Raw genomic sequence first — 23,639 nt, 5'->3', positions numbered from 1 at the left:
ATTGAAGAGATTAAAATCTCTCGGATTTACTCAGATTTTCATTATTATCAAATTAAGTTATTAAATTAAGTCTGTACGTACGAATATATAAATAGACTTTAAATGCATATTTGTATGTATTATTATTATTATTATTATTATTATTATTATTATATGTGAATCCAATGAGATTGCTATGATATGTAGACATGCATGGTCTCAATCTAGCAATTTAAATAAAAAGATAAATATATATTATTTAGATTTGGCCTTAGGATTCCTTCGACGTCAATGTTAAAGGAACATTAAAAACTTTATCCCTAATATTTATTTTAATCACCAAATTAATCGTCATTATAATTAAATGATTTATTAATAATCATATTCCCGAAAGAGTGGCGAAGAAAACAATGGCTTTCTTTTATATATAAATGCAGACTGACATTTGATGAAAAAACAATGCAAAAAGTTTACCTACCCCTTTCTCTTACAAAATTAAATTCGTTACCACATAAATTTGACACCACATCTCATCCACGTGATCACTGCACCTTATAATCTTCTTTTTTTTTTCCTCCATAATTCTAATAATTATTAACTATATATAATGTCACCTCCCTTTTCCCACTTGCCAAACAAGAATCATGCCTACCATCTCTTAATTTAGGGTTTCCTCAAGTGTCTTATTAAATGAATAAAACGATATTTTTTAAAATATAAATAGAAAAATCTGGGAGATTTTAAATTTTATTTTTTTAATCTTTAATTTTTATTAAAAAAAAAGAGAAAAAAAAAATTTTGTGTTGAATATATCATATTAATGACAACTTGAAGAAGGCATTAATCAGCAACATAGACATTAAAATTAGAATAAAAAGAAGGGTAAGCATGGAAAAAAAAAAGGATTTCATATATATACAAAGGAAAAATTTTAAGAAAAAATAAAAATGAAAAGAGGTCAGAGAAGAGAAGAAGGAATTGGTAATTGGTATATAGCCGGCAGCTATCGCTATACGAGACCAACAAACTCACCATATAGATGCCGCGTGGTCCGCCTGACGCCTGGGTAGAGACAAACTTCAGCTTACCTGGCAAGACATGTGGACCCCATGTGTCGGGTCCTAGATAGCAAAAGTGACGTGTAGTGGACCCTACGTGTCCTCTGGTCGCCTGGCCAAGCTCTGAAACTAAAATAATACTAAAAGTTTTTGCTAAGGAAAGTCCGTCAACGTCCCTCCAAAACATCCCTATTGGCTCCCTTTGTACACGTGGAAAGCTTACCTGGCCTTCCCCTATATATATACCCTTCGCTGCATCGCTACCTTTCACAGCCAAGACCAAAACAACAACACAGCATCTCCTCTTCTCCTTGCTTGTTATACCCATCTCTCTATAGCTCTCTTTGATTTTGTTTTGATCATGGCCGTTGATTCAGGTCTATCATCCCCACTGGGTCCCCCTGCATGTGAGAAGGACGCAAAGGCTCTTCAGTTCATTGAAGAGATGACAAGGAATGTAGACTCGGTACAGGAGAGGAATCTCGCAGAGATACTGCGTAGGAACTCTGAGACTGAATATCTTAAGCGATTTCAGCTCCAAGGAGCAACTGATCGAGACAACTTCAAGGCCAAAATCCCTGTGGTCACTTACGAGGACATACAGCCTGAGATTCAGCGTATAGCCAACGGTGACCGCTCTGCCATCTTTTCTGCTCATCCTGTCTCTGAGTTTCTCACTAGGTGAGCTTTATCAGAAACTGCACAATTAACACTAATTTGCTGGGTCGTTTTTAGTTATCTAATGAAAAAAAAAAATGGGTCTTGCAGCTCTGGTACTTCTGCTGGTGAGAGAAAACTGATGCCAACAATTCAAGAAGAGTTGGATCGTCGCCAGTTATTGTACAGTCTTCTCATGCCTGTCATGAATCTGTATGTATATAAAGCAAAAATGTTCGTTTTCCTATATTTCTATGTTTGGGGTTAAGTCTCCAATTTGAAAAAATGTTCCTGCTGTATTTTGTGGCAGATATGTGCCAGGTTTGGACAAAGGGAAGGGTCTGTATTTCTTGTTTGTGAAGGCTGAGACAAAGACTCCTGGTGGGCTCTTGGCACGTCCGGTACTCACAAGCTACTACAAGAGTGAGCACTTTAAGAACAGGCCATACGACCCTTACAACGTTTACACCAGCCCCAACGAGACCATTCTCTGCGCTGACTCCTTCCAGAGCATGTACACACAAATGCTCTGTGGACTCATTATGCGAGAAGAAGTCCTCCGAGTTGGTGCAGTTTTCGCCTCTGGCCTTCTCAGAGCCATCAGGTTCCTTCAGATCAACTGGAAGCAACTCGTCGGAGATATCTCCTCCGGCACATTAAACCCTAAAATAACTGACCCTTCAGTAAGGGAATGCATGACCAAAATCTTGAAACCTAACCCAGAGCTCGCTGAGTTCATTACAAATCAATGCTCAGAAGAGAACTGGGAAGGTATTATCACAAGAATTTGGCCCAATACAAAATATTTAGACGTCATTGTTACAGGAGCTATGGCCCAGTATATTCCCACGCTTGAATATTACAGTGCTGGGTTGCCCATGGCTTGCACCATGTATGCTTCCTCTGAGTGCTACTTTGGGTTAAACTTAAAACCAATGAGCAAGCCATCTGAGGTTTCTTACACAATCATGCCAAATATGGCTTACTTCGAGTTCTTGCCTCATGAACCCTCAGCTCCAGCACCCTCCCGTGACTGTCCTCCACGTCTTGTGGACCTTGCTGACGTTGAAGTTGGCAAAGAATACGAACTGGTTATCACTACATATTCTGGTCTATACAGGTACCGAGTTGGTGACATCCTCCGAGTCACTGGTTTCTACAACAAAGCTCCACAATTTCGGTTCGTAAGGAGAAAAAATGTCTTATTGAGCATTGACTCGGACAAAACCGATGAGGCTGAGTTGCAAAAGGGTATTGAAAATGCTTCTATATTGTTACGTGAGTTCAACACCAGTGTTGTTGAGTACACTAGCTACGCAGATACCAAAAGAATCCCAGGCCACTACGTGATATACTGGGAGTTGCTTGTTAAAGATCCAGCCAATTCACCAACTGAGGAGGTTTTGAACCAGTGTTGCCTAGCCATGGAAGAGTCATTGAACTCAGTCTACAGGCAAGGGCGAGTAGCTGACAACTCAATCGGGCCACTGGAGATAAGAGTGGTAAAAAATGGCACCTTTGAGGAGCTCATGGATTACGCAATTTCAAGGGGTGCATCCATTAACCAGTACAAAGTGCCAAGGTGTGTCAGCTTCACACCCATCATGGAACTGCTAGACTCCAGAGTAGTATCAAAACATTTTAGCCCATCACTGCCACATTGGACCCCAGAACGACGCCGTTGAGTACATGGCGGCAAAGAAAAAAGAATTGCAGATTAAAAAAGGGAAAAAAAAAAAAGATTAAAAAGCCATCCTTGGGAAGATAACTCAGTGACAGCAACTACTCTCTATGTATGTCTGTCTCTTTTTCATTAAGTTAGCTTTTAAAAGCGTCTTTTGAAATTGCACAACGGTCTGTATTGTGTTTGTGTAATAAGTTCATATAATCTGTACTGTGCATGATGTAGTTGTCCATTTGATGTTTGTTTGTCCATTGGAATCCTTTGCTCTCTCTCCCTCTCTCTGCATCTTTTTTTTTTCCTTTTTGTTGCTTCAGCTTTCTTTAAAGTTTGTAGAAAAAGATGTTGTAAGCCATGAACAGCTACTGTTTCATAACTCTTTGTCTTAATATTTGTTAATAAGGGTTTTTTAATTTCTTTATGTAGGGTTTATGTGCATGGATTTTAGTGAACGTGCTAGATATTCTTCTGCTGTAGCTAGGGTTTTGTTTAATATATAAATGTATTGATCCCTTGTGATTACTAGGTTTCTATTCGAGCCTTTTGTTTGGAAGCATGTATGTGGGGTTTTATTACAGATTATTATATGTACATGTGAGCAGAGACTGTTTGGTGGTTTCGATTTCTGAGCTGAAAAATAATTATGTATTTATATAAGACAATGAATTAGTTGCAGAAAAGTTAGTACTTTAGCCAAACAATGTCTTAAAATGGAATGTGCTGACGCTGGTCCCCTCTTATCTCGGGTTTCTGATAAGAACAATTATATTATGCACCTTTCATGTAATAAAGAGATAATGGTGAAAAAAAATTTTGTATTTTTAATTTTATTATAATTATATTTTTTATTTTTAATTTTATTATAATTATATTTTTTATTTTTTATTTTTTATCAATTAAAATTTTATTTTTAAAATTATTTTAATTATATTATGCTGTTATTTTTATCATTAAAAAATTAATAAAATTACCATATCAGTTGTGATATTAATATTATATCAATAAAATTTAAAATTAATAAAAAAATAATATATTTTATTTTTGTTATAATTTTACTTCATATTTTTATTTTTTATTAATTAAATTTTATTTTTTTAAATTTCTGACTTAATGTACTCGGTTATTACTTGTGTAATTAAAATTTTACAAAATTATTAAGTTACTTTTTTTATTATTAAATATATTTAAAAATTATTTTTATATTATTATTTAATTTTTTTAATTTTTATTAATAATTTTATAATAATAATTTATCTTGATCTTTATCAATCAATTTTTTTAATCTATTTAATATACTTACTATTTAGTATTACTTTTAAAACTACTTTTAATTAAATATATTAGTTATAAAATATTAAAAAATAATTTAAAATAATATTTAATATAGTTTAATTTAAAAATATTAAAAATACTAAAATAAATTTTTAGAAAGCATTAAATTATTCTTTTAACTCTAAGTATAATACTAATTCATTATTTTTTTTAAATTATATTAATATTTAGTGAAAATTTTAAAAAAATTAATAATATATAATTAAATATTTAATTGTCTAGTCTGAATTGGTTAAATAATTAAAAAGATATGTCATTCATCTAAAATTATAAATTTAATTTTCATTTCACCATATTAAAAAAATATTAATAAAAAATATTTATAAAAAAATTCTATAAAATTATTATTAATTTTACCTTAAAATTTATTGATGTGGCATGTTGATCTGGAATCGACGTGGCGAATAACATAATAATTCTGTTAATTTTTATATTAAGACGGGATACGATTAAAAGTAATTTTAAAAAATTAAATTTTAATTGATAAAAAAATATATAGAACATAATTATAATAAAATCAAAAGTATGGATTTTTTTTGTTATTAACTCTGAAACAAATTAGCTACTTTCTAATTACAACTATCTTATTTTTTTAATATTATTTTTCATTAAATTTATGTTAATGCAAATTTAAGACATAAATAAGTAAATTTTATTTAATTTTTTATAAAAAAAATCAACTTGCTTATATTTTGATAATTAATAAAAAAATTATTTTAAAAATAAAATAAAGTTAAATAGAGATATATCTGTGTTAAATAATTGTTGGATCCCGTTTGGAATCAATATTATTGTAAAAATTTAATTTAATTGATTTTTATTTTAATATTTATATTAATTAAAATAAAATTAAAAAATTAAAATTTTATATAATTTTATAATAATTTATTTAAATTTTTCTCATAAAATAAATTATACTAAATAAAAATAAATAAATATATATATATATTAATGTACTTATTTATATCTCCATACAAACTTTAATCGAATAATTACATATGTAATTTGTTATATATAAATATCGCTTAAATATATGTTTACACACCTCTATTTCTATTTAATATTTTAATTATATCTAATAAATATTTAAATTTAAAAAAAATATTATTGTTAAATATAAATTTATTAAATTTATAATTTTAAAATTTTGTTTAAAGTAATTTTTTAAATTAATAATTTAATTCATAATTTTAAAGACGTGTTTAAGGTTACGCTCGTTTTACGGAAAGTATTTTTTAAAGAAATATTTTTTAGCATGTGAAACACGTAGAAAATTTAATTAATAAAAAATATTTTTTTAATAAAAAGATAAGCCACCTTAAGAAAAATGACTTTCTCATTTATTAAAGTTTTATATATAAATTTTAATTTTTAAATTAAAATTAAAAAATAAAAAATAAATTATCTCATAAAATATTTTTCGTATAAAATATTTTTTAAAATATAAGTTATTATTTACAAATACATAGAGACTAAATTATTTTTTAAATTTATAATTTTAAAATTGTGTTTAAGAGTAGATTTTTTCTGTACAGATAAGATTTAGTCTAATAATAAGTGATCCGAGAGATGTCTGACGTTACATCCCAATTCTCAATTTTTATTTTTTTTAAAAAAATAAATTTTTTCTAATTTTGAGACAGAAATTAATGTAGCCTTTTGAAGTAAACTAAGCAAAAATATAGCTTAAAGGTAATTGAATTTCAAAGTGAAAATTTGGAGGTAGGTTATGTCTCTTAAAAGCAATTCTACCTGCTTAAAGTAAATCTTTGAATGTCACTTTGTCATCTTGTCTAATCAAACCATAATTAAAAAAAAAACTTAATTATTACCCTTAATCATCTTTATTGCTAATCATTATGTCCAACCCCAAATGATAAATTTTTAAATCTGAAAAAAAAAATTGCATGTTAAAGGGTGTTCATTAAATATTTTATCAATTATTATAAATTAATGATAATTATTAAAAAACTGTAATGTGATTAATGTATTTTTAAGTAGGATATTATATTTTAATTTATAATAAAAAGATTTTTATATTTTTATGCCGTTAATAAAATAAATTTATTTTTTAATAAAATATTACTGATAAATTATAATTTAGTACTTTAAGTTTTATTTGATTAATAAAAATAATTCTTTAATTTAAATTTTATATTTTTAATTAAAATTAATTTTTATTTTTCTATTAATTGGTTCTAAATATTGTAGTTATTAATAAATTATTATATTTATAAATTAATCTCTCGAATAAATCTGATATGTGAAAAATAATAACATGAAACTCAAATAATAAATCTATTATTTTCTTTTTATTCTAATTAAATAAAAAATAAATCATTCTTAAGAGAGAATTAAACGGAAAAAAATCTAACTTTACTAATAGAATAAAATCACATAATTTTTTTTATTATAAATTAAACATCGAGAGGCGAATGTCTTATAAAAATATTTTTTTACTCTAATTATTTTAATTATATAAGATAAAATTTAGAAATTTTTGTTTTCATGTTTCAATTAAACACATTACTCTTTTATTTATTTTCAAAGAATTTATTTTCTAGTAAATAAGTTTAACTTTGTTAATTTAAAATCTAATATATTTTATTTATAAATCCAAAAAATAAATTACGTTTACGTATAAAAACTGAAAAGAAAAAAAAAAAAAAAATGAAAGCTGACGAGCTTTGTTGACAAGTGAGAAGCCCACTGCTCTCTTTCTTTTGGAAAGCAATATTCCTGTGTTCTCAAATTGCTTCATGATTTCTATTTTCTAAACAGCAATCAGTAAACAAAGTTGCTCTTTTTCTCTTTTTGGGTCCACCATGCAATTAAATCTTTAACTCTTTTTGGCTTTTCCAGGAAAAAAAAATTATTATTTATTTTTTATAATATAAAAAAATTTACTAACTAATTTTTTAATTTTAAAATATACATTAAAATATTTTTACATTTTAAAAAATTTATTATTTAATTCTGATAATCTGATATTCAGAAAATAGAATTTTACAATGGGTTTGTGAACTTAGAAAAAACTTAATCCTAGAAGAGGGTATCTCCTCCCTTTTATACTCTTTCATTTCCTCACGCGAGATGCCAATTCCGCTACAGGACTCCCTACCCCTTATTACGTATAGGTGACCTCAGAATCATCCCTGTGTCAGGCAAGCATTTAATTCCTTTCGACGCGTGAGTGGACAAAACTGCGAAATGACTGGACCCGCAATCATTTCTTTCCGTGTCCAGGTTTGAGGAAAAAAGACCTGAACCCAGGAAGGTCTGGCTTTAAGGCTGAACTGGACTGAACCGGTCTGATTAAGTGACTTAAATAGAAATCCAGTCTGGAGGATAAACGGATTGAGTCCGACTTATTCGAGGGTTTAGGAGCCTCCGGGTTGTGGGCTGCTACTGTCGGCCCGGCCTCATGATGGGTGGAGAAGCCCAGCGGTCATCAAATTTTTTAAATTTTTAAAAAATTTACTAATTAGTTCTTTGGTATTATAGACATTTTAATTTTTTTATAATATTTTAGCAATTTTAATTTTTTTTATAATATTTAATTGCTAAAAATAGTAGATACTTAGTAAAATTTTTAAAATATTAAAAATATTTTAATAATTTTTAAAATGTCCACGATATTAAATTTTCAGTTTTTTTAAAAGAAAAAAAGGGTTAAAAAGCATTAAGGAAAATTTGGGCTGAGGCAGGAGGAGAAATTCCTGTTTGGGCCAGGCTTACCATATACTTGGCAGATCACACAAGCAAGACTCACAAAATTCCCAGATTTTAAAAAGAAAGGCCCAGCTAAAAATTGGACCCAAGGTATATATAATTAATAAAACTAAATAATTTCAAAAAAAAATTAATAAAACTAAATTTATTTTTATTTTCTTGGTCCAATAAAATTAAAAAAACGGGTTGTATTCTTAAGCAGAGGAATAATGAAAATTTTAAATTTCATATTGAAAAGGTTAATAATAGTAATAATAATAATAATAATTTTTTTAAGTGACTTGTAATTTAAATTAAGGAAAATATGATGATAAAGGGTATTAGCTTTTGTTAAAAGATTTAAATTAAAATTTATGTTTAATTTTTTAATTTTAAATTTTATTTATTTATAGAAAATAGTTTGTATTTAAAAAATATTTTTTATAAAAAATATTTTATGATAAAAATAGTTTTCATTAAAAATATTTTTTAATAAAATCATTTATTTTTTATTTTTAATTGTAATTTAAAAATAAAAAATATTAATAAATTTACATATAATAATGTAATTATAAATTTTAAAAATCATAAAAATGTCTTTATTTTTTAAAAATAGAAAGTGATTTCATTAAATAGGATTTTTTTTAATTAAAAAATATTTTTCATTATTTAATTTTTCTATCCTATTAAATATTTAAAATATGAAATAAATTTTTATAAAATATTTTTCTGCAAATAAATGAATTGCAGGTAATTTTCTATCATATTAAATATTAAAAATACTATAAATTTAAAAACACTTATAATGGTGGACACTTTTTATAGGATAGAAATTGACTCTCGATCAATTACCTCCTCTCTTCGTTGCACTTCTGATGAAGAGATGACTTGTCCAATATTTTAAGTATTAGAACAGGCATGTTTGGCATCTATAATGCCGAACATGCCACCTCTACAGCTTGAGAATGCTTACGTGTCATAAAACAACTTATTCGATACAATTAATGTCATACAGCTTGAGAATGCTTACGTGTTATAAAATAACTTGTTCAATACTATTAGTATTAAACAAATGGCTGTACTCTATTAGTACCAAATAACCCATTATTCGATATTAATAGTGTCGAACGAGCATATTCCACAATATATTATTAAATATACTCTATTAACATATAAAATTTAAATTTTTTTAAAATTTTATATGAATTAATAAATTATTTTTTAATTATATATGAATTACAAAAAATCTCACAATTGCAAATCTCGTCTTGTTTTTTAAAAAAATTATATTAAAAAAAGATTTTTTTTTAAATCAAAAATTGAAAAATAAAAAAATAAAATTTAAAATTTTTTAAATTTAATCGAATGTAATTTTTACTAGATTAAATCTATAAGTGAAAAAGAATTTAATAATTATATTTATATCATACAATTAAATAAAATATATATTTATTTTAATAGTTATTAATTCCATAACTCCCCACAATATTAACATTTCTAAATGAAATTAAGTAAAACACGTATTTATACAAACAGTAATTTTATACTTATTCATTATTTATGATTAGTTATATAATTAATAATTAAAAATTTTAAAAAATTAACTTTTATATGAACACATATTTTTTATAATTTTATTTTTTTTCTACTTAGACTTTTTCCGTTGACCTCGGAATTCATTGGATGTAATATTATTTAAAAGTATTTTCATTTTAAAATTTAGAAAATAAGTGTATTTATTACACTTTTAATTTTTCATTCATCTCAACAAAAAGAGAAAGAAAAATAAATTAATATAAATATATATATATTTTATCTTCCTTTCCCCATTTGAAAATATCATACGGGGAAAGTGACACCCGTGGAATCACGAGCCAAGCACGACAATAACATCAGCTGGCTTGTTGCAACCAGTACCACACACATGGCAACATCCTACTTGTCAATGCCCGTGGTTTCGTGGCTGTCCCAGTCACCCTCCGATCCTTCTCACAACTGAATGGACAGCGGACTCATCGAAGACGTTTTTATGATGAGACGTTGGATTGATGGCCAAAAATTACCAAACTGATCTACCAGTTGATTAATTAGGACATTGCCCTCTCTTCATCTCTTCTTGTTTTGTTTATGTTAAATGGGTACTCCTTCAAGAAATTTCTTTTATTCAATTTGAAACTTATTTTTTTAATTTTTATAAAATAATAAAATTATTATCATCATCTATTTTTTTAATATATAAAAATTTAGAGTAAATTTAATAGTGCATTAATAATATATGTTATAAATTTTTAATAAAATATTGATAATATAATTAATTTATATTTAATTTTTTTAATTTAAAGTATTTAATAGATTATGATTTAGTTTGAGCTTCATTATTAATTTCAACCAGTGCCTTATCTGAAAGCCATGCAAATGCAATGCGTGATTGGTTGTTGGAGAATAATCCAGATGACGATAATACCCCTACGTTTCCACCCAAACAATCCCACTCGTTTCCGACGTGGCAGTTTCTATTAAAAAATAATAAAATAAAAAAAAAGCCAGGAGAGGAAAGAGCAGCCGATGTCGACGACATGTAGTTTTTCTTCCCCTGGTCCAAGCTCTTATCCAACTTAAGAAACCCAAAAAAAAGCGAAAAAAGATAGAATGGATGAATCTATAAAGGAAAATCAGAAGCAAAACCAGAACAAACACTGCAACTGAAGCTCTCTAATCTCAACATCAAACCATGCAAGATCACCACCGGCAACCTCTATTGCTCAACCGTGGAGAGGAAGCAAAAGCAGAGCAAGAAACCGCTTATGATTCCGACGAGAAAGTTATCATCGGAATCGATGCCGGCTACGACTCCGAGTACACACCTCCGTTCTCATGGAGAAAGCTTTGGCTCTTCACTGGTCCTGGATTCTTAATGTCCATTGCGTTTCTTGATCCTGGCAATTTGGAAGGGGATCTTCAGGCTGGAGCAATTGCTGGGTATTCGTTACTCTGGCTTCTCTTGTGGGCCACGGCTATGGGGCTTCTCGTTCAGCTCCTGGCGGCTCGGCTTGGCGTGGCGACTGGGAGGCATTTGGCTGAGCTGTGCAGAGAGGAGTATCCATCGTGGGCTCGAATGGTGCTGTGGGTTATGGCTGAGTTGGCTTTGATAGGGGCTGATATACAAGAGGTTATTGGAAGTGCTATTGCTATTAAGATTTTGAGTAATGGGGTTTTGCCTTTATGGTCTGGTGTTGTTATCACCGCTTGTGATTGGTAATTTTCTAAACTCCCCTTACAATTATGCGGTTTTGGATAGTTTTTATTGAATTCTGTGTATTGGGGTTTAAAAGTCCTTATTTTCTTGGGATTTTGTTTTTCACTTGAAGCTTTTACTAATTTGAAGTGTTCCTGGCTTCTGAGATTTATGGTCTCTGAATCCGTTTTATTTAAGTTCTCAGCCTTTACTTTATTATTATTATTATTATTTTTTTTTTTTTTGGAAAAAAGTATACATTTTGGCTTTTTATATACAAAAAAAGGTTTTGACTTCTGAATTGAAGACTCTGGGCATTTCTATGATTTTTTTTTTTCACTCATTAGAGTGCTGTACAACAAATTCAAAACATAATTAAAGGATCATTTCTTGTTCTTTCTTGAATTTGGTATTATTATCCTCAGAATCATATATGAAACTTTTTGTTGATTGCAAGGAAACTGGAGGCAAGATTGGTGGACATTGAAGGGATGAAAAACTCCTTTGATGGCTAATAAAAAACAAAACAGTTTTTCCCCTTCAAATTAGTGGAACTTATTTTCTCAATTCAAGTGCTGTCTTTTTCTCTCTCCTCATTTTCTCAGTAACTAAATGGAAAATTTTATATGTATTCTCTTGGTTTGCCAACACTTTGTTTATGGATAAATTGAGTTCATTATGTTGATGTAATTGTGGCATTGTCTTATTGCAGTTTTATCTTCCTATTTCTTGAGAATTATGGCGTGAGGAAATTGGAAGCAGTTTTTGCTGTTTTGATTGCAACAATGGCACTCTCATTTGCTTGGATGTTTGGTGACGCAAAACCCAGTGGCAAGGAGCTTCTTCTGGGTTAGTAATACCTGTGTAGAAATATCAATTTGAGACACTCTTCTTCTCTCTGTATTTGTCAACTACTTTGCTTCCATCTAAGATTAAGATTCTGCCAAATAAATTTTGTATTGCAGGTATCCTAGTTCCAAAACTTAGCTCTAAAACTATACAGCAGGCTGTTGGAGTTGTGGGTTGCATTATCATGCCTCACAATATATTTTTGCATTCTGCTCTTGTCCAGTCAAGGGATGTTGACCACACTAAGAAAGGCCGGGTTGCAGAAGCTCTCAGATATTACTCTATAGAATCTACTATTGCGCTTATGGTATCATTCATTATCAATTTATTTGTCACAACCGTGTTTGCAAAAGGTTTTTATGGTACAGAACTGGCGAATAGTATTGGCCTTGTGAATGCTGGGCGATACCTTCAAGAGAAATATGGAGGTGGACTTTTCCCAATTTTGTACATATGGGGTATTGGGTTATTAGCAGCTGGCCAGAGTAGCACCATTACTGGCACTTATGCAGGGCAGTTTATCATGGGAGGTTTCCTGAACTTGAGATTGAAAAAATGGCTCAGGGCATTGATCACTCGAAGCTTTGCAATCGTCCCTACTATGATTGTAGCACTTGTTTTTGATACCTCTGAGGACACACTGGATGTTCTAAATGAATGGCTAAATGTGCTTCAATCAATTCAGATTCCTTTTGCACTTATTCCTCTTCTTTGTTTGGTCTCCAAGGAACAAATCATGGGCACTTTCAAAATTGGTACTGTTCTCAAGGTATGTTGATGATTCCCATAATTTTTGTTTTGGTCAAGAATCTCTACATGACCATTAAATCGCTGTCAAGTAACTGGGGCATATCTTATAACCATTCATTGTCTTGTTCTTTGAGAGTCGAATGTACAATGAATTCAGAAATTTTGTATTTGTATCTCAGAAACCAAATTCAGAAAAATCCTCTACATGTAGTAATATGCCTTTGATGTGAAATCATTATTTGGGTGCCATTATTGACATCAGCAAATGACTTGTCTGACTTGTATGCTTGTGAAAATGGCAACTTGTGGAAAATCTGCAAGTGATTTGGGTATTTGAGGAAACTATTAACACACCACAATCCCAAGAAACACAAAAGTGCTTTATTTACAAATTGTCTCAATGATCAGTTTGTTTCCCGAGAGATCCTTCTTGTGTCACCAAGTTATAAGTGATATCTTTGACATCATATTATCTATCCAGCATCAGCATTGGATTCTGATAGGTTATGGTATCAATTACTTTTACATTGTTAACGTTGATCAATTTTAGTATCTTGTTGAATATATATCATGATATACTTTTAGGATTTATCAGTGGCAATGGAGGAATCAGTTTAATAGAACTCCCGTTTGTTAGGATGTGTAACTTGAAACTAGGTATTATTAACTTCAGGTAATCTGGAAAGTAAAAGGGCTTTTGCTTGTTCTAGAGCAATACTTAAAAAATAAATTGCCACTTTAGATTTTCAAAAGTTAATTTTTTTTCTGCCCTATAGTGCAATGATTTGATGATCTGTTGTAACTTTCCTATCGATGAAGCTTTTCACTTGTTTCTGTGAAAAATCCAAGTGCTGCATAACTCATTCTTGCTCATAGCTCTGGTGGTTACGTAGCTTTCCTTTGTCAAACTAGTGATTTGTACTTCATCAATATATCATGCGTGCATGATATTGCAAACGTGACACCTTTTAAACAAGTTTGACGACGTTTCTTTCTGATAGCTTTTCCAAGTACTTTCTTGTATGCTTGGTTGAATGCCATAACCACATTAAAGTTGAAGCTGTAAAATCTCAGTGAATATAGAGTTGTCAATTTGATACCAGTCTAGGCATTCTGATTAGTCTTGTTTATTTACCTTCATTGAAGGTTAAGCCTAGTAATTAGATCTTCATCTTTCTTTTTCATCTTTCCTTTTGAAAGAAGTGTGTCTAAGTTATAATTTCTGAAACTTTTATCTTATAATGCATGCTCTTCTGCTTCTTTCTTTCATACTGCGTAGATGACATTCACCTTGTCTCTCATTTTTTAGCTCGCTTTGGTTGCTGCGCAGTCTATGTTTCCTCCCCAAATTATATGCATTATCTCAACATCTTTTTCTCTATGCAGATGATATCATGGCTCGTGGCCTGTCTGGTAATAGTAATCAATGGTTACCTATTGGTCGACTTTTTCTCTAACGAAGCGAAAGGAGTAATTTTCATCACTGGGATATGCATTTTCACTGGTGCATATGTAGCATTCATAGTTTACCTTGTTTCCAGGGGGATCAACTTTTCTTCATGGTGCTGTCCACCAAAACATGCAGAGGGAATCGAGTAAATCAAACCACAGTTCCAAGATTTTTCAATATCAAACCACAGTTACAAGATATTTCAATCATATACTATCTATTGGAGGCTACACATACTGGATTGATTCAAATTACAATTTCAGTTGAATGATCCTTTACCTTGTCAACCATAGAATTTCTCTTTCATCCTTGTGGGGCTAGCTGTGTACAAAGTTCAGTTATTGTGCTTCTGGGTTTTTTTTCCTGTACCATAGAACTTCTATGATCCCTCCAGTGGCTGGAAAAAGCATAGCCTGTTAATTAAGCTTGCTTTTTTTTTTTTTCCTTCTGCTGTAGTTGCTAGTGTAGCTTATGTTAGTAAGTGTCAGTAGGAGAAAGCTTTGAACATTAATGAAAGTAGAATATCAGTGCATTCAACCACTTGGTTTTTGCTTGTTTTTCCTTTTTATTATATTTTTAAATATTACTAGTGAATTATAATTTAATCTTAAAGCTTTAATGAATTCTACAGTTTATTCCTTGCATTTTAAATTTTAGTCCAAATAATCTCCCTTCCCTTTTCAACTTTTTTCATACTTAGCAAGAAGTAGTTGTGATATTCTTGATTTAATTTTTCATTAACTACTTTTTTTAAATGTAACATATTAATATTTAAGAACATGGAGAGATTAGTACAATTAATATTTAGTGATCATTACTAATACTTAAATATAGAGATTAAACTATAGTTTTACTGAATCTTAAAGATTAAGTTGAATTTTACTTCCAAATGAAATAAAATATTTTCATATCTCTTTACTAAAACAAACTTTACTAAAAATATGCATATCTAAAAAAATAGAAATTGCAATACAATCTATGCGTGGGAGGCAATCTATACATTTCACTAACATTTAGGCTGCAAGGTTTCAGAGGTTTCTTTTTGGTTTTTTCTGAAGGTTTTTGTTTTAGTATCAGTGCGAATTTTTTTTTAATACCGATGTGATTTCTACTACTTATATTTTTTTTTTTGAGCGGGGATCTCTAGCTTATTCTCTTTCCAGTTGTGCGGCTTTACTCTCCCTCCACTAGAGGATTATAAATAATTTTTTTTTATTGGATTTTCTTGATAGATTTGTGCTTCATCGCAAAAGTTTTTCTTCGATTTGTGTAATTGGTATTGTCTGGTTAGTGTTTTTCCTCCAGCATGTTGGATTTCTTTTATTTCTTATATTTTATGCAAATTTAAGGATGATAGAGACCTTACTTGTCTTTGAAGTTTTTAGTTGTTGCAAGGTTGATTCTCACGGGTTCTGCTTTTTCATTTGTACCGGACATATCCAAAGATGTAACAATGCCAATTTTTCGTCGAGCTCTCGATCCTTTTTTACCTATATGAGATCATTCGTTTGAGTTTTTTTTCGCTCTCTTTTCGTTTTTTTTTCTCCGGCCCCTTGTCAGTATTGACAGTTTCTAGTGGATTTGTGCTTTGTTATTTTTTTTTCTTCAATAGCCTTGGATAGATCGGAGCTCCCAGTGCCCTTTGTATCTGTGCTTTAACTAATTAGGTTTTTCTTTGTTCTGAGCTTAGCATATTCTCTTATGAATATTGTTTGGTTTTTATTTGTACTTCTTTTTTCGAAAGACTTATTTGTAATTGTATTAATTATCTCAAAATTACTATCTATTTTTTATATTATACGAACATATAAATTGACTATTATTATTTTATTTTATTTTATTTTATCTTCAAAAAACTTCTCAAAATCTCTCACTTCAAAGTCTGAATAGTTTCATTTTGTGGTGGCAAGTTATGCTTGACTTATTGGCTTATAATAGTTGAGAGTTTAGATTGCTTGTTTATCTTTATTGGTATCAAAGCTAAAAATGGTGTTGCAGAATGGCAACATTTGGTTTACACAGATTTATTCTCCGAGTCTGCCATCCTTATCCTCTGCTAGTTTTCTAAGTTTTTGGTCTCCTCATGTTGTTGGGTGTTTCAAAGTGAATGTTGATACTTCTTTTTATTCTCGTTCTTTTCAAACTAACTTTAGTTTTTTAGTTCGCAATTAGATATGTACTATTGGTGATGGTAGGGCTGCTACATTTTCTTGCTCCTCCTCTCCGATGGCGAAAGGTGTTGGGTTAAGAGCAACAATTCAATTTGCAACTTGTCAACAATATTTTTTTTTTTTTGCAACTTGTCAATAATATTTCTTTTCTTTTAAAGTTAATTCGCAACAGTTAGCTCATCTTATTGTACATGATCAAATTTCAGTTCTATAGAAATTGGATGCTATCATTTTGGAGATTAGATAGTTATTGACAATTAATTCGATTTTTTCACCTAATTTTTTTTAAAAATGAATTCACCTAAAAAGTCTCAGTTAACTCATGATGTGCTTCATGTATTTTTTATAAAGTTGTTCATATGAGTAGTCTGCATATATTTGCTTATTCTATTTAATTTAATATTTTATTTTTGATAAATAAAAGTTATACTCTTTTAGCACATAAATCTAGTTAAATTAAATTATAATAATTCAATTTATTCAATTTTTTTAATTTTAAAAAAATTATTTATATAAAAATTTAATTAAATACAGATAGATTTATTAAAAAAGTGAGGAAGGTATAATATTTTTAAAGATAAATTATATTTTAATCTTTAAGTTATATTATAATTAACGGATCAGTTTCTATACTTTTAAAATTGAATACTTAAATTTTTCTATTTTCATTCCGTCTAAATATACAATCTCTCCGTCCATTTCTCGTGAATAATTAATCAAACCTCTGAAAATTATCTTTTTTTTTTTACAATATCCTTATTATACCATATAACACATAACAAATTTTTTACATTTAGAAATCTAAATCCTGCTTCTTCCTTTCTCATTCTACCGTTTTTATACATTAAAACAGATCAGTTTCTGATTCAAAATCTGTATTTTTTTTTAAATTTTTACTATTTTTTATTTTTTTAGTATAAAATCAAACTAAATATCTAATTTTAACTTTCTTTATATGTACAAACACAAAATAATTTAAAATTTTCAGACTTGCTATCATTTCTCGAATTTTTTATATAAAATTTAAATAATTATAAATATTTAAGTTTCTCAATTTTTATGTATTAAACGCATATCAGTCGTTTTATTAAAAATCTATATTTTTTTCAAAGTTCACCATTTTAAATTTTTTTAACATAAAATAAAACTAAATATATACCATTAACTCTTTTTTTTATATACAAATATAAAATAATTTGAAATTTTTTAACTTGTTAACATTTTATAAATTTTCTAAATATAGAATTCAATTGACGATAAATACTTAAATTCTTCAATTTTTATATATTAAACCAGATTAATCCATAGATTATTTTTTCAAAATTTCCACCATTTTTAATTTCTCTTATTTTTATGACCAAAACAAACATTATAAAATAAACATTTTCATTCGTTCAAACACTTCATAGAACTAAATCATTTTTATTACTCCCAGAAATAATAAAAATATACAAATTAACAATAAAATTTTTAAATTTCCAAATACACATTCAATCATAATTTTTTAACATAAATTTATTCACTCTTTTCACCTCATTCTTTTATCCCTTTAAACAAAACTACTAAATTAATTTTTCACTCATCTGAACTAATATTTACTATTGTATTCAAAAGCGCACACTAGTTACGAAAACTACTACAAACATTATTTCTACCGTAATAATAGAATTTATTTGGATTATCTGTAGATTCTGAAATATGAATTTTAATTCTTTTTTTATATATATAGTTAACATTTTATAATTTCACATCGTAAAATGCGGCTTAAAATAGACATTTATCAACTTGTCATTGACCTTTGGAGAATGAGAAAGGAAGGAAAATTTAGATTTTTAAATGTAGAACTTTTTTTTATATATATATTATATGGTACCATAAGGTACTGTGAAAAAAAATAATTTTTAAAAATTTAATCATTTGTACATAATGAAAATAAAGGATTTAAATATTTAATTTTAAAAATATTTGGATTGATTTATTAATTATAATATAATTTAGGACTAAAATGTAATTTACCTATTTTAAAATGAATTGGATATGCATAGCAGAGTGTATGAAGCGTTTCCATTAAAATTCACCAAATCCAAAATCAAACCCAGAAGTATAGGGTTCCTAGCTACTTCTTATCAGGATCAGAGCTTTAGTTTTTCAGACTTTTGACCTTCCTAAAATTAGATAATTTAGGAAACAGTGAAAAAAATCCCTATTTTTTTTTTGTTTATCTGCAACTGAAGAGCTAAAACAAGGGAATTAATTTCCTGTCACTTCGTCTGTCTACGCTCGTCATCTGCAGCAAATCGCACTCTGTAATATCTACGGTCTTGTACTCGCTTGATTGTGCTTGTTGTTGTTGAGGTACTTTGCATATGAATTTTTCTCGTTCAATTCTAGGGCTTTTTCGTTTTTAAAGCGAATCTTATTCTCTGTTTTCTTGGCTTGTTTTCTTTGTCTTTAAATGGGTTAAGATGAATGGCTCTAGCTTAATGATTGTGGAAGGAAGTTGTGCTGATATTCAAATTGTACATGGATTTGGGTTTGGAGGGGAATGTTAATTCGTGAAGAGGTTTTTCGATGAATGGTAAATGTTTCTAATGGAATCTTAGCGTTGTAAAGCCTAGGGATTTATTGCAATTCGAGAAAATGTTTTGAAATTTTCCCAAGATATGGAAATGAAGTAGAGGAAGAATCTCAATTATTTTTGTTATTAGTATGTTAATTGAGTATTTTGTGGGTTTCGCTTGAGGAAATATGAAATAGGAAAACAATGAGCTTTGAATTTGTAGATGCATTCGATGATATACACACTGTTTTGATGGCTGGATGGTCGTCTTCTTATTCAGTGTAGATGGATGCTTTGGAATATTTATCTTTTTCATTTCTACGGTTGAACCTCCTTGATAATGATTTCATTAGGGTTTGGAATATAAATTGTTTTGTAGGAGATATGTAAGTTTCTTTAATTCTAATGAGAATGTTTGTGTTAAAAGTCTGTTGTAATAAAACAAGCAAGCAAGGAAACTCAATCTCATCAACTTCTTATTAGAATCAAGATGAATCAATGAGTTACAATTACAGCTTTTATAGCTAAACGACAATAGCAATTTACATTTCCCGCCCAAGTTGCTAATCCTGATCATGTGAGATAACAACCCAACCTTCCCTATTGTCTCCCATAACAACCGTTGCTTCTTGGGCTTCCATGAAGAGGACAACTGAAATATGTTGTTCTTCATTTTACCAACACACACCATATTATTGATAGCTGCTCCTTCATTATTTATCAACATGCGACATTTTATTTATTTACTAAACACACCATTTTTATTCATTAACACGCATAGTCCCTTGCTTTTACCCCCCTTGTATTCGTTTAAATCTCAACACTCTTATACTGAACAAGGTGAGTTCTGCAACATGCAATAGGAAATACTTGCGTTGAACATAATTTGCAGTTTGTAGCATTCCTTTTAGCTATAGTATCAGTATAACTTGATAATACACTATGGATTTCTTTGCTATTGTTATTGGAGTTGCTGTTGAGAAAAACACTTTCTTAACTATATTAGTTAGAAAGTATTACAAAAATGGTTTACAATTAAATTAGGTAAGTTTTAGCTTTAAGAACACTAAAATAACAAAACAACATTTTTCAACAGCACACGGTGATTTTCTTTTGCCTGAAAAGCTGTTTTGACTCTCAAACCACAATGTCAAATGACTATAACATCTATAAAGTCATGAGGAGCTCAGAGTTTGAATGCCTAGGAACCTAAAATCTCAAGTCTAGAACTGGCCCCGAAAAGAAGAAACTTGTTCAATTCTTCTATTACTCATTGATTGTAAGTTAAGGATGGTTTAAATTTTAGCTCTAAACTCTAGAACGTGAGTGTAGTTTGAGTGCTTATTCTAATTATATTTGTTAAATTTGGGCCAGGCTAACTCACCCCAAAAGCTAGCTCAAAGGGGAGGAGTGCCTATGGCCCATATAAGGGGCACATTACCCCTTTCCACAACCGATGTGGGATTCAACACACCCCCTCACGCCCAGAATTTTTATTGGTGCGTGGCACATTTATGGGGCGCCCAACGTCGGATGGGGAGGCTCTGATACCATGTTAAATTTGGGTCAGGCCTAACTCACCCTAAAAGCTAGCTCAAAGGGGAGGAGTGCCTATGGTCCATATAAGGGGCACATTACCCCTTTCCACAACCGATGTGGGATTCAACAATATTGTTCATTTTCTGGAAGGCCAGGTTGCTTGCTGCCTTGTGACTGAAACAATTTATGTTCTGTTTGCATTGCTTATCTTATTTTTCTTTAGCTTATGGCTTTATGATATTTTGGTGAATTGGACAGAGGTCTGTAGTACCTGGGTTTTGAACATCCATGACTAATTCAGAGCAAGGTGTGGAAAACAATACAGCATCCTCTTTAATAGAACAGCTTGCAAGAGCTTTAAATGAGCTGGAATCCCTCAAGAATGCATCTGAGGACCGAGTTCAGTGGATGGAAATTGAACTTCACTTCCGCAATCTTGATGCAACATTAAAGAAAAAATTTGAAGTGTTAGAAGCTAGGGAAAGAGAGTACATGGAGAAAGAAGCTGAAACTCATGCACTGCTTGCTGAAAGAGAGGCAGCCGTTGTTGCTAAAGAGCAAGAATTCTTAGATCGAGTGCAGGAACTAAAGGATGCTGCTGTTGCTGTCATTGCAGAGGCACGAGCTAATCACCAGCCAACTATGTCTGAGTCAATTGATGGTGGTGACAACAAAGACAACAAGGTAAGCAGCTCTATTGGTGACATAAATTCCCCAGAGGACTCTCCTCCTAAAATGGGTGAAAATGCTGAAACTGTGGCTGTTGGCATTAAGCCAAGTCCAGAGCTGACGCAATTTTGCGAGCAGATGGATGCGAAAGGGCTACTGGCTTTTACTATGGAGAACCAAAAAATTCTATATGCCATTCGTGATAAACTTTCTGTTGCACTAGAAAGTGCAAATGAACCAGCACGTTTGGTGTTGGATTCACTGGAGGCATTTTATCCTCCTTCCGAAACCACTCAATCCATGGATAAAAAGGACGCTGCCCTTCAGGGCATGCGCAAATCCTGTATTATGTTTATGGAAGCCTTGGCTGCCTTGTTGGCCAGAATTGACCCAGGTGCTGATCACCTTCTAAACCCTGAAATAAAGCAGCAAGCCAAGGCAATTGCTGATGAGTGGAAGCCTAAGTTGGCTAGTGCAGGCATTGATGCTACCAATGGAAATTCATTGGAAGCAGACGCTTTCTTGCAGCTTCTCTCTACTTTTAGAATTGCTTCGGAGTTTGATGAAGAAGAACTCTGCAAGCTTGTCCTTGTAGTTGCTCGCCGCAGGCTAGCACCTGAACTCTGCCGTTCTCTTGGGTTAACACACAAAATGCCAGGTTGGTGTTCTTCTAATTAACTGACCTGAGACTGGAGCCTAGACCATTGCTTCCATGGGGTGTCTTATGTTTGATTCCTTTAAGACTGGTGGTACTTTAAATTACTCCTAATATATGGACTCTTGCAGTCTATTATAACTCTTTCATGCTAAATAGACTTGCTAGTGCTTACTGAGCTAGACTTGCTTAGACCTTACTTTGCCTCTTATGTTTGTACAGGTGTGGTTGAGTCATTGATTAACTGTGGGAAACAAATTGAAGCTGTACGATTTATTCATGCATTCCAGCTTGCTGAAAGTTTTTCTCCTGTTCCTCTACTAAAGACATACTTGAAGGATTCCAGGAGAAACTCCCAAGGAAAGGGTGGAAACCCTGGTGGTGGACAGGTGCATTTCTCTTCCACTGCTAGCATAAATAGTGATCTGAAAGCTTTAAATTGCTTACTAGCTTCCTTTTTCTGTTCAGGGTGATGCAAACGCTCAAGAGCTTGCAGCGCTGAAGGCTGTTATTCGGTGTGTTGAAGAGTATAAGCTTGAAGCTGACTACCCACTTGACCCACTTCGGAAAAGGGTTGCTCAGTTGGTGAAGTCAAAGTCTGATAAGAAGAGGAATGGGGATTTTGGCAAATATCATCAGTCAAAGAAGCCAAGAGCTAATGGAGGATATCGAGGATTTCGTGGAGGTGCTCCCCCTGGCCCTGCTACTGGGAGACAAGCTCCACCTGTTTTTGCCGAGAGGATACCATATACAGGAATGCCAGAAAGGTATCCTCATGCTGGACCAAATCCTTATGATTATCAAGTTCCTGGGCAGTCCGGTTTTGGCCAGCCAGCTACTGATCAAAGAATGTACTACTATCCTCAGAATGAGAGAGTTACTACTGGGTCTGGGTCGTATGATGCAGCTCCTTCTAATTACGGCAATTATATGGGTACTGGAATGCGATCCTCCCACCAGCCATACATGTAAAAAAGTCTTGAATGCTAGTTTTGTAAGAAAGCTTGTTAGAGATGCTGTCCATTGTAGCGGAGTATCACATTCTCATGGTTATGTGAGCAATGCCGCTTGTTAACGATGTAGTGCTAGCTTGAAATGAAACTCTCAACCATGTAAGAATTGCTTCTGTTGTATTCATTCAATACCTGCATTGAACAGAAGGCCGCATCTCATTCTTGGTACTCGCTAGAGTATAAGGAAGTTGCAAAGAGAAATTTTGTAAAAAATCCAATCCTGTTGAGTTCAGTTCAGTTCAGTCATTTGAGTATATCTAACCTCTGCTGCAATTCCAGTCTTATCTAATTGATTAGAAATTTGGATGCCAAAAAAGTTTATTGTCAAAA

At 30.9% G+C, this 23,639-nt stretch overlaps 3 protein-coding genes across 4 annotated transcripts; all 3 read left to right on the top strand.

Annotated features, from left to right (window-relative positions):
- The first annotated feature begins 1,312 nt into the window (after positions 1 to 1,312).
- Positions 1,313 to 3,647, top strand: LOC110629542 (probable indole-3-acetic acid-amido synthetase GH3.1). Its single transcript, XM_021776561.2, has 3 exons — positions 1,313 to 1,718; positions 1,806 to 1,907; positions 2,005 to 3,647. Exons 1-3 carry the CDS (start codon positions 1,399 to 1,401, stop codon positions 3,377 to 3,379), a joined length of 1,797 nt encoding a protein of 598 aa, XP_021632253.1. The 5' UTR covers positions 1,313 to 1,398; the 3' UTR covers positions 3,380 to 3,647.
- Positions 3,648 to 10,981: 7,334 nt separating this feature from the next.
- Positions 10,982 to 15,242, top strand: LOC110629887 (metal transporter Nramp3). The gene is made up of 4 exons (XM_021777081.2): positions 10,982 to 11,673; positions 12,366 to 12,502; positions 12,619 to 13,271; positions 14,639 to 15,242. The coding sequence occupies exons 1-4, from the start codon at positions 11,150 to 11,152 to the stop codon at positions 14,849 to 14,851; spliced, it is 1,527 nt and encodes a 508-aa protein (XP_021632773.1). The 5' UTR covers positions 10,982 to 11,149; the 3' UTR covers positions 14,852 to 15,242.
- A 3,694-nt stretch (positions 15,243 to 18,936) lies between these two features.
- Positions 18,937 to 23,563, top strand: LOC110629963 (FRIGIDA-like protein 3). Of its 2 annotated transcripts, XM_021777204.2 has the most exons (5): positions 18,937 to 19,228; positions 19,339 to 19,451; positions 21,231 to 22,299; positions 22,519 to 22,685; positions 22,765 to 23,563. In XM_021777204.2, exons 3-5 carry the CDS (start codon positions 21,261 to 21,263, stop codon positions 23,266 to 23,268), a joined length of 1,710 nt encoding a protein of 569 aa, XP_021632896.1. In that variant the 5' UTR covers positions 18,937 to 19,228; positions 19,339 to 19,451; positions 21,231 to 21,260; the 3' UTR covers positions 23,269 to 23,563. The 2 variants fall into 2 exon arrangements, with proteins under 2 accessions (XP_021632896.1, XP_021632894.1); XM_021777202.2 differs by lacking the exon at positions 19,339 to 19,451.
- Positions 23,564 to 23,639: the final 76 nt, after the last annotated feature.

Source organism: Manihot esculenta, chromosome 13, assembly GCF_001659605.2.
Source record: "Manihot esculenta cultivar AM560-2 chromosome 13, M.esculenta_v8, whole genome shotgun sequence".
NCBI lineage: Eukaryota > Viridiplantae > Streptophyta > Magnoliopsida > Malpighiales > Euphorbiaceae > Manihot > Manihot esculenta.
The sequence above is the reverse complement of the archived record's forward strand: the minus strand, read 5'-3'. Positions and strand labels throughout refer to the sequence as shown.

What these genes read in the sequence shown, in the direction of transcription:
- LOC110629963 (XM_021777202.2), top strand. Translation starts at nt 21,261, where the DNA reads ATGACTAATTCAGAGCAAGGTGTGGAAAACAATACAGCATCCTCTTTA. An exon ending in GTTAACACACAAAATGCCAG is followed by an intron (nt 22,300 to 22,518) that starts GTTGGTGTTCTT and finishes ATGTTTGTACAG; the next exon opens with GTGTGGTTGAGTCATTGATT. An exon ending in GAAACCCTGGTGGTGGACAG is followed by an intron (nt 22,686 to 22,764) that starts GTGCATTTCTCT and finishes TTTTCTGTTCAG; the next exon opens with GGTGATGCAAACGCTCAAGA.
- LOC110629887 (XM_021777081.2), top strand. Translation starts at nt 11,150, where the DNA reads ATGCAAGATCACCACCGGCAACCTCTATTGCTCAACCGTGGAGAGGAA. An exon ending in GTTATCACCGCTTGTGATTG is followed by an intron (nt 11,674 to 12,365) that starts GTAATTTTCTAA and finishes GTCTTATTGCAG; the next exon opens with TTTTATCTTCCTATTTCTTG. An exon ending in AAATTGGTACTGTTCTCAAG is followed by an intron (nt 13,272 to 14,638) that starts GTATGTTGATGA and finishes TTCTCTATGCAG; the next exon opens with ATGATATCATGGCTCGTGGC.
- LOC110629542 (XM_021776561.2), top strand. Translation starts at nt 1,399, where the DNA reads ATGGCCGTTGATTCAGGTCTATCATCCCCACTGGGTCCCCCTGCATGT. An exon ending in GTCTCTGAGTTTCTCACTAG is followed by an intron (nt 1,719 to 1,805) that starts GTGAGCTTTATC and finishes TGGGTCTTGCAG; the next exon opens with CTCTGGTACTTCTGCTGGTG. An exon ending in CTCATGCCTGTCATGAATCT is followed by an intron (nt 1,908 to 2,004) that starts GTATGTATATAA and finishes ATTTTGTGGCAG; the next exon opens with ATATGTGCCAGGTTTGGACA.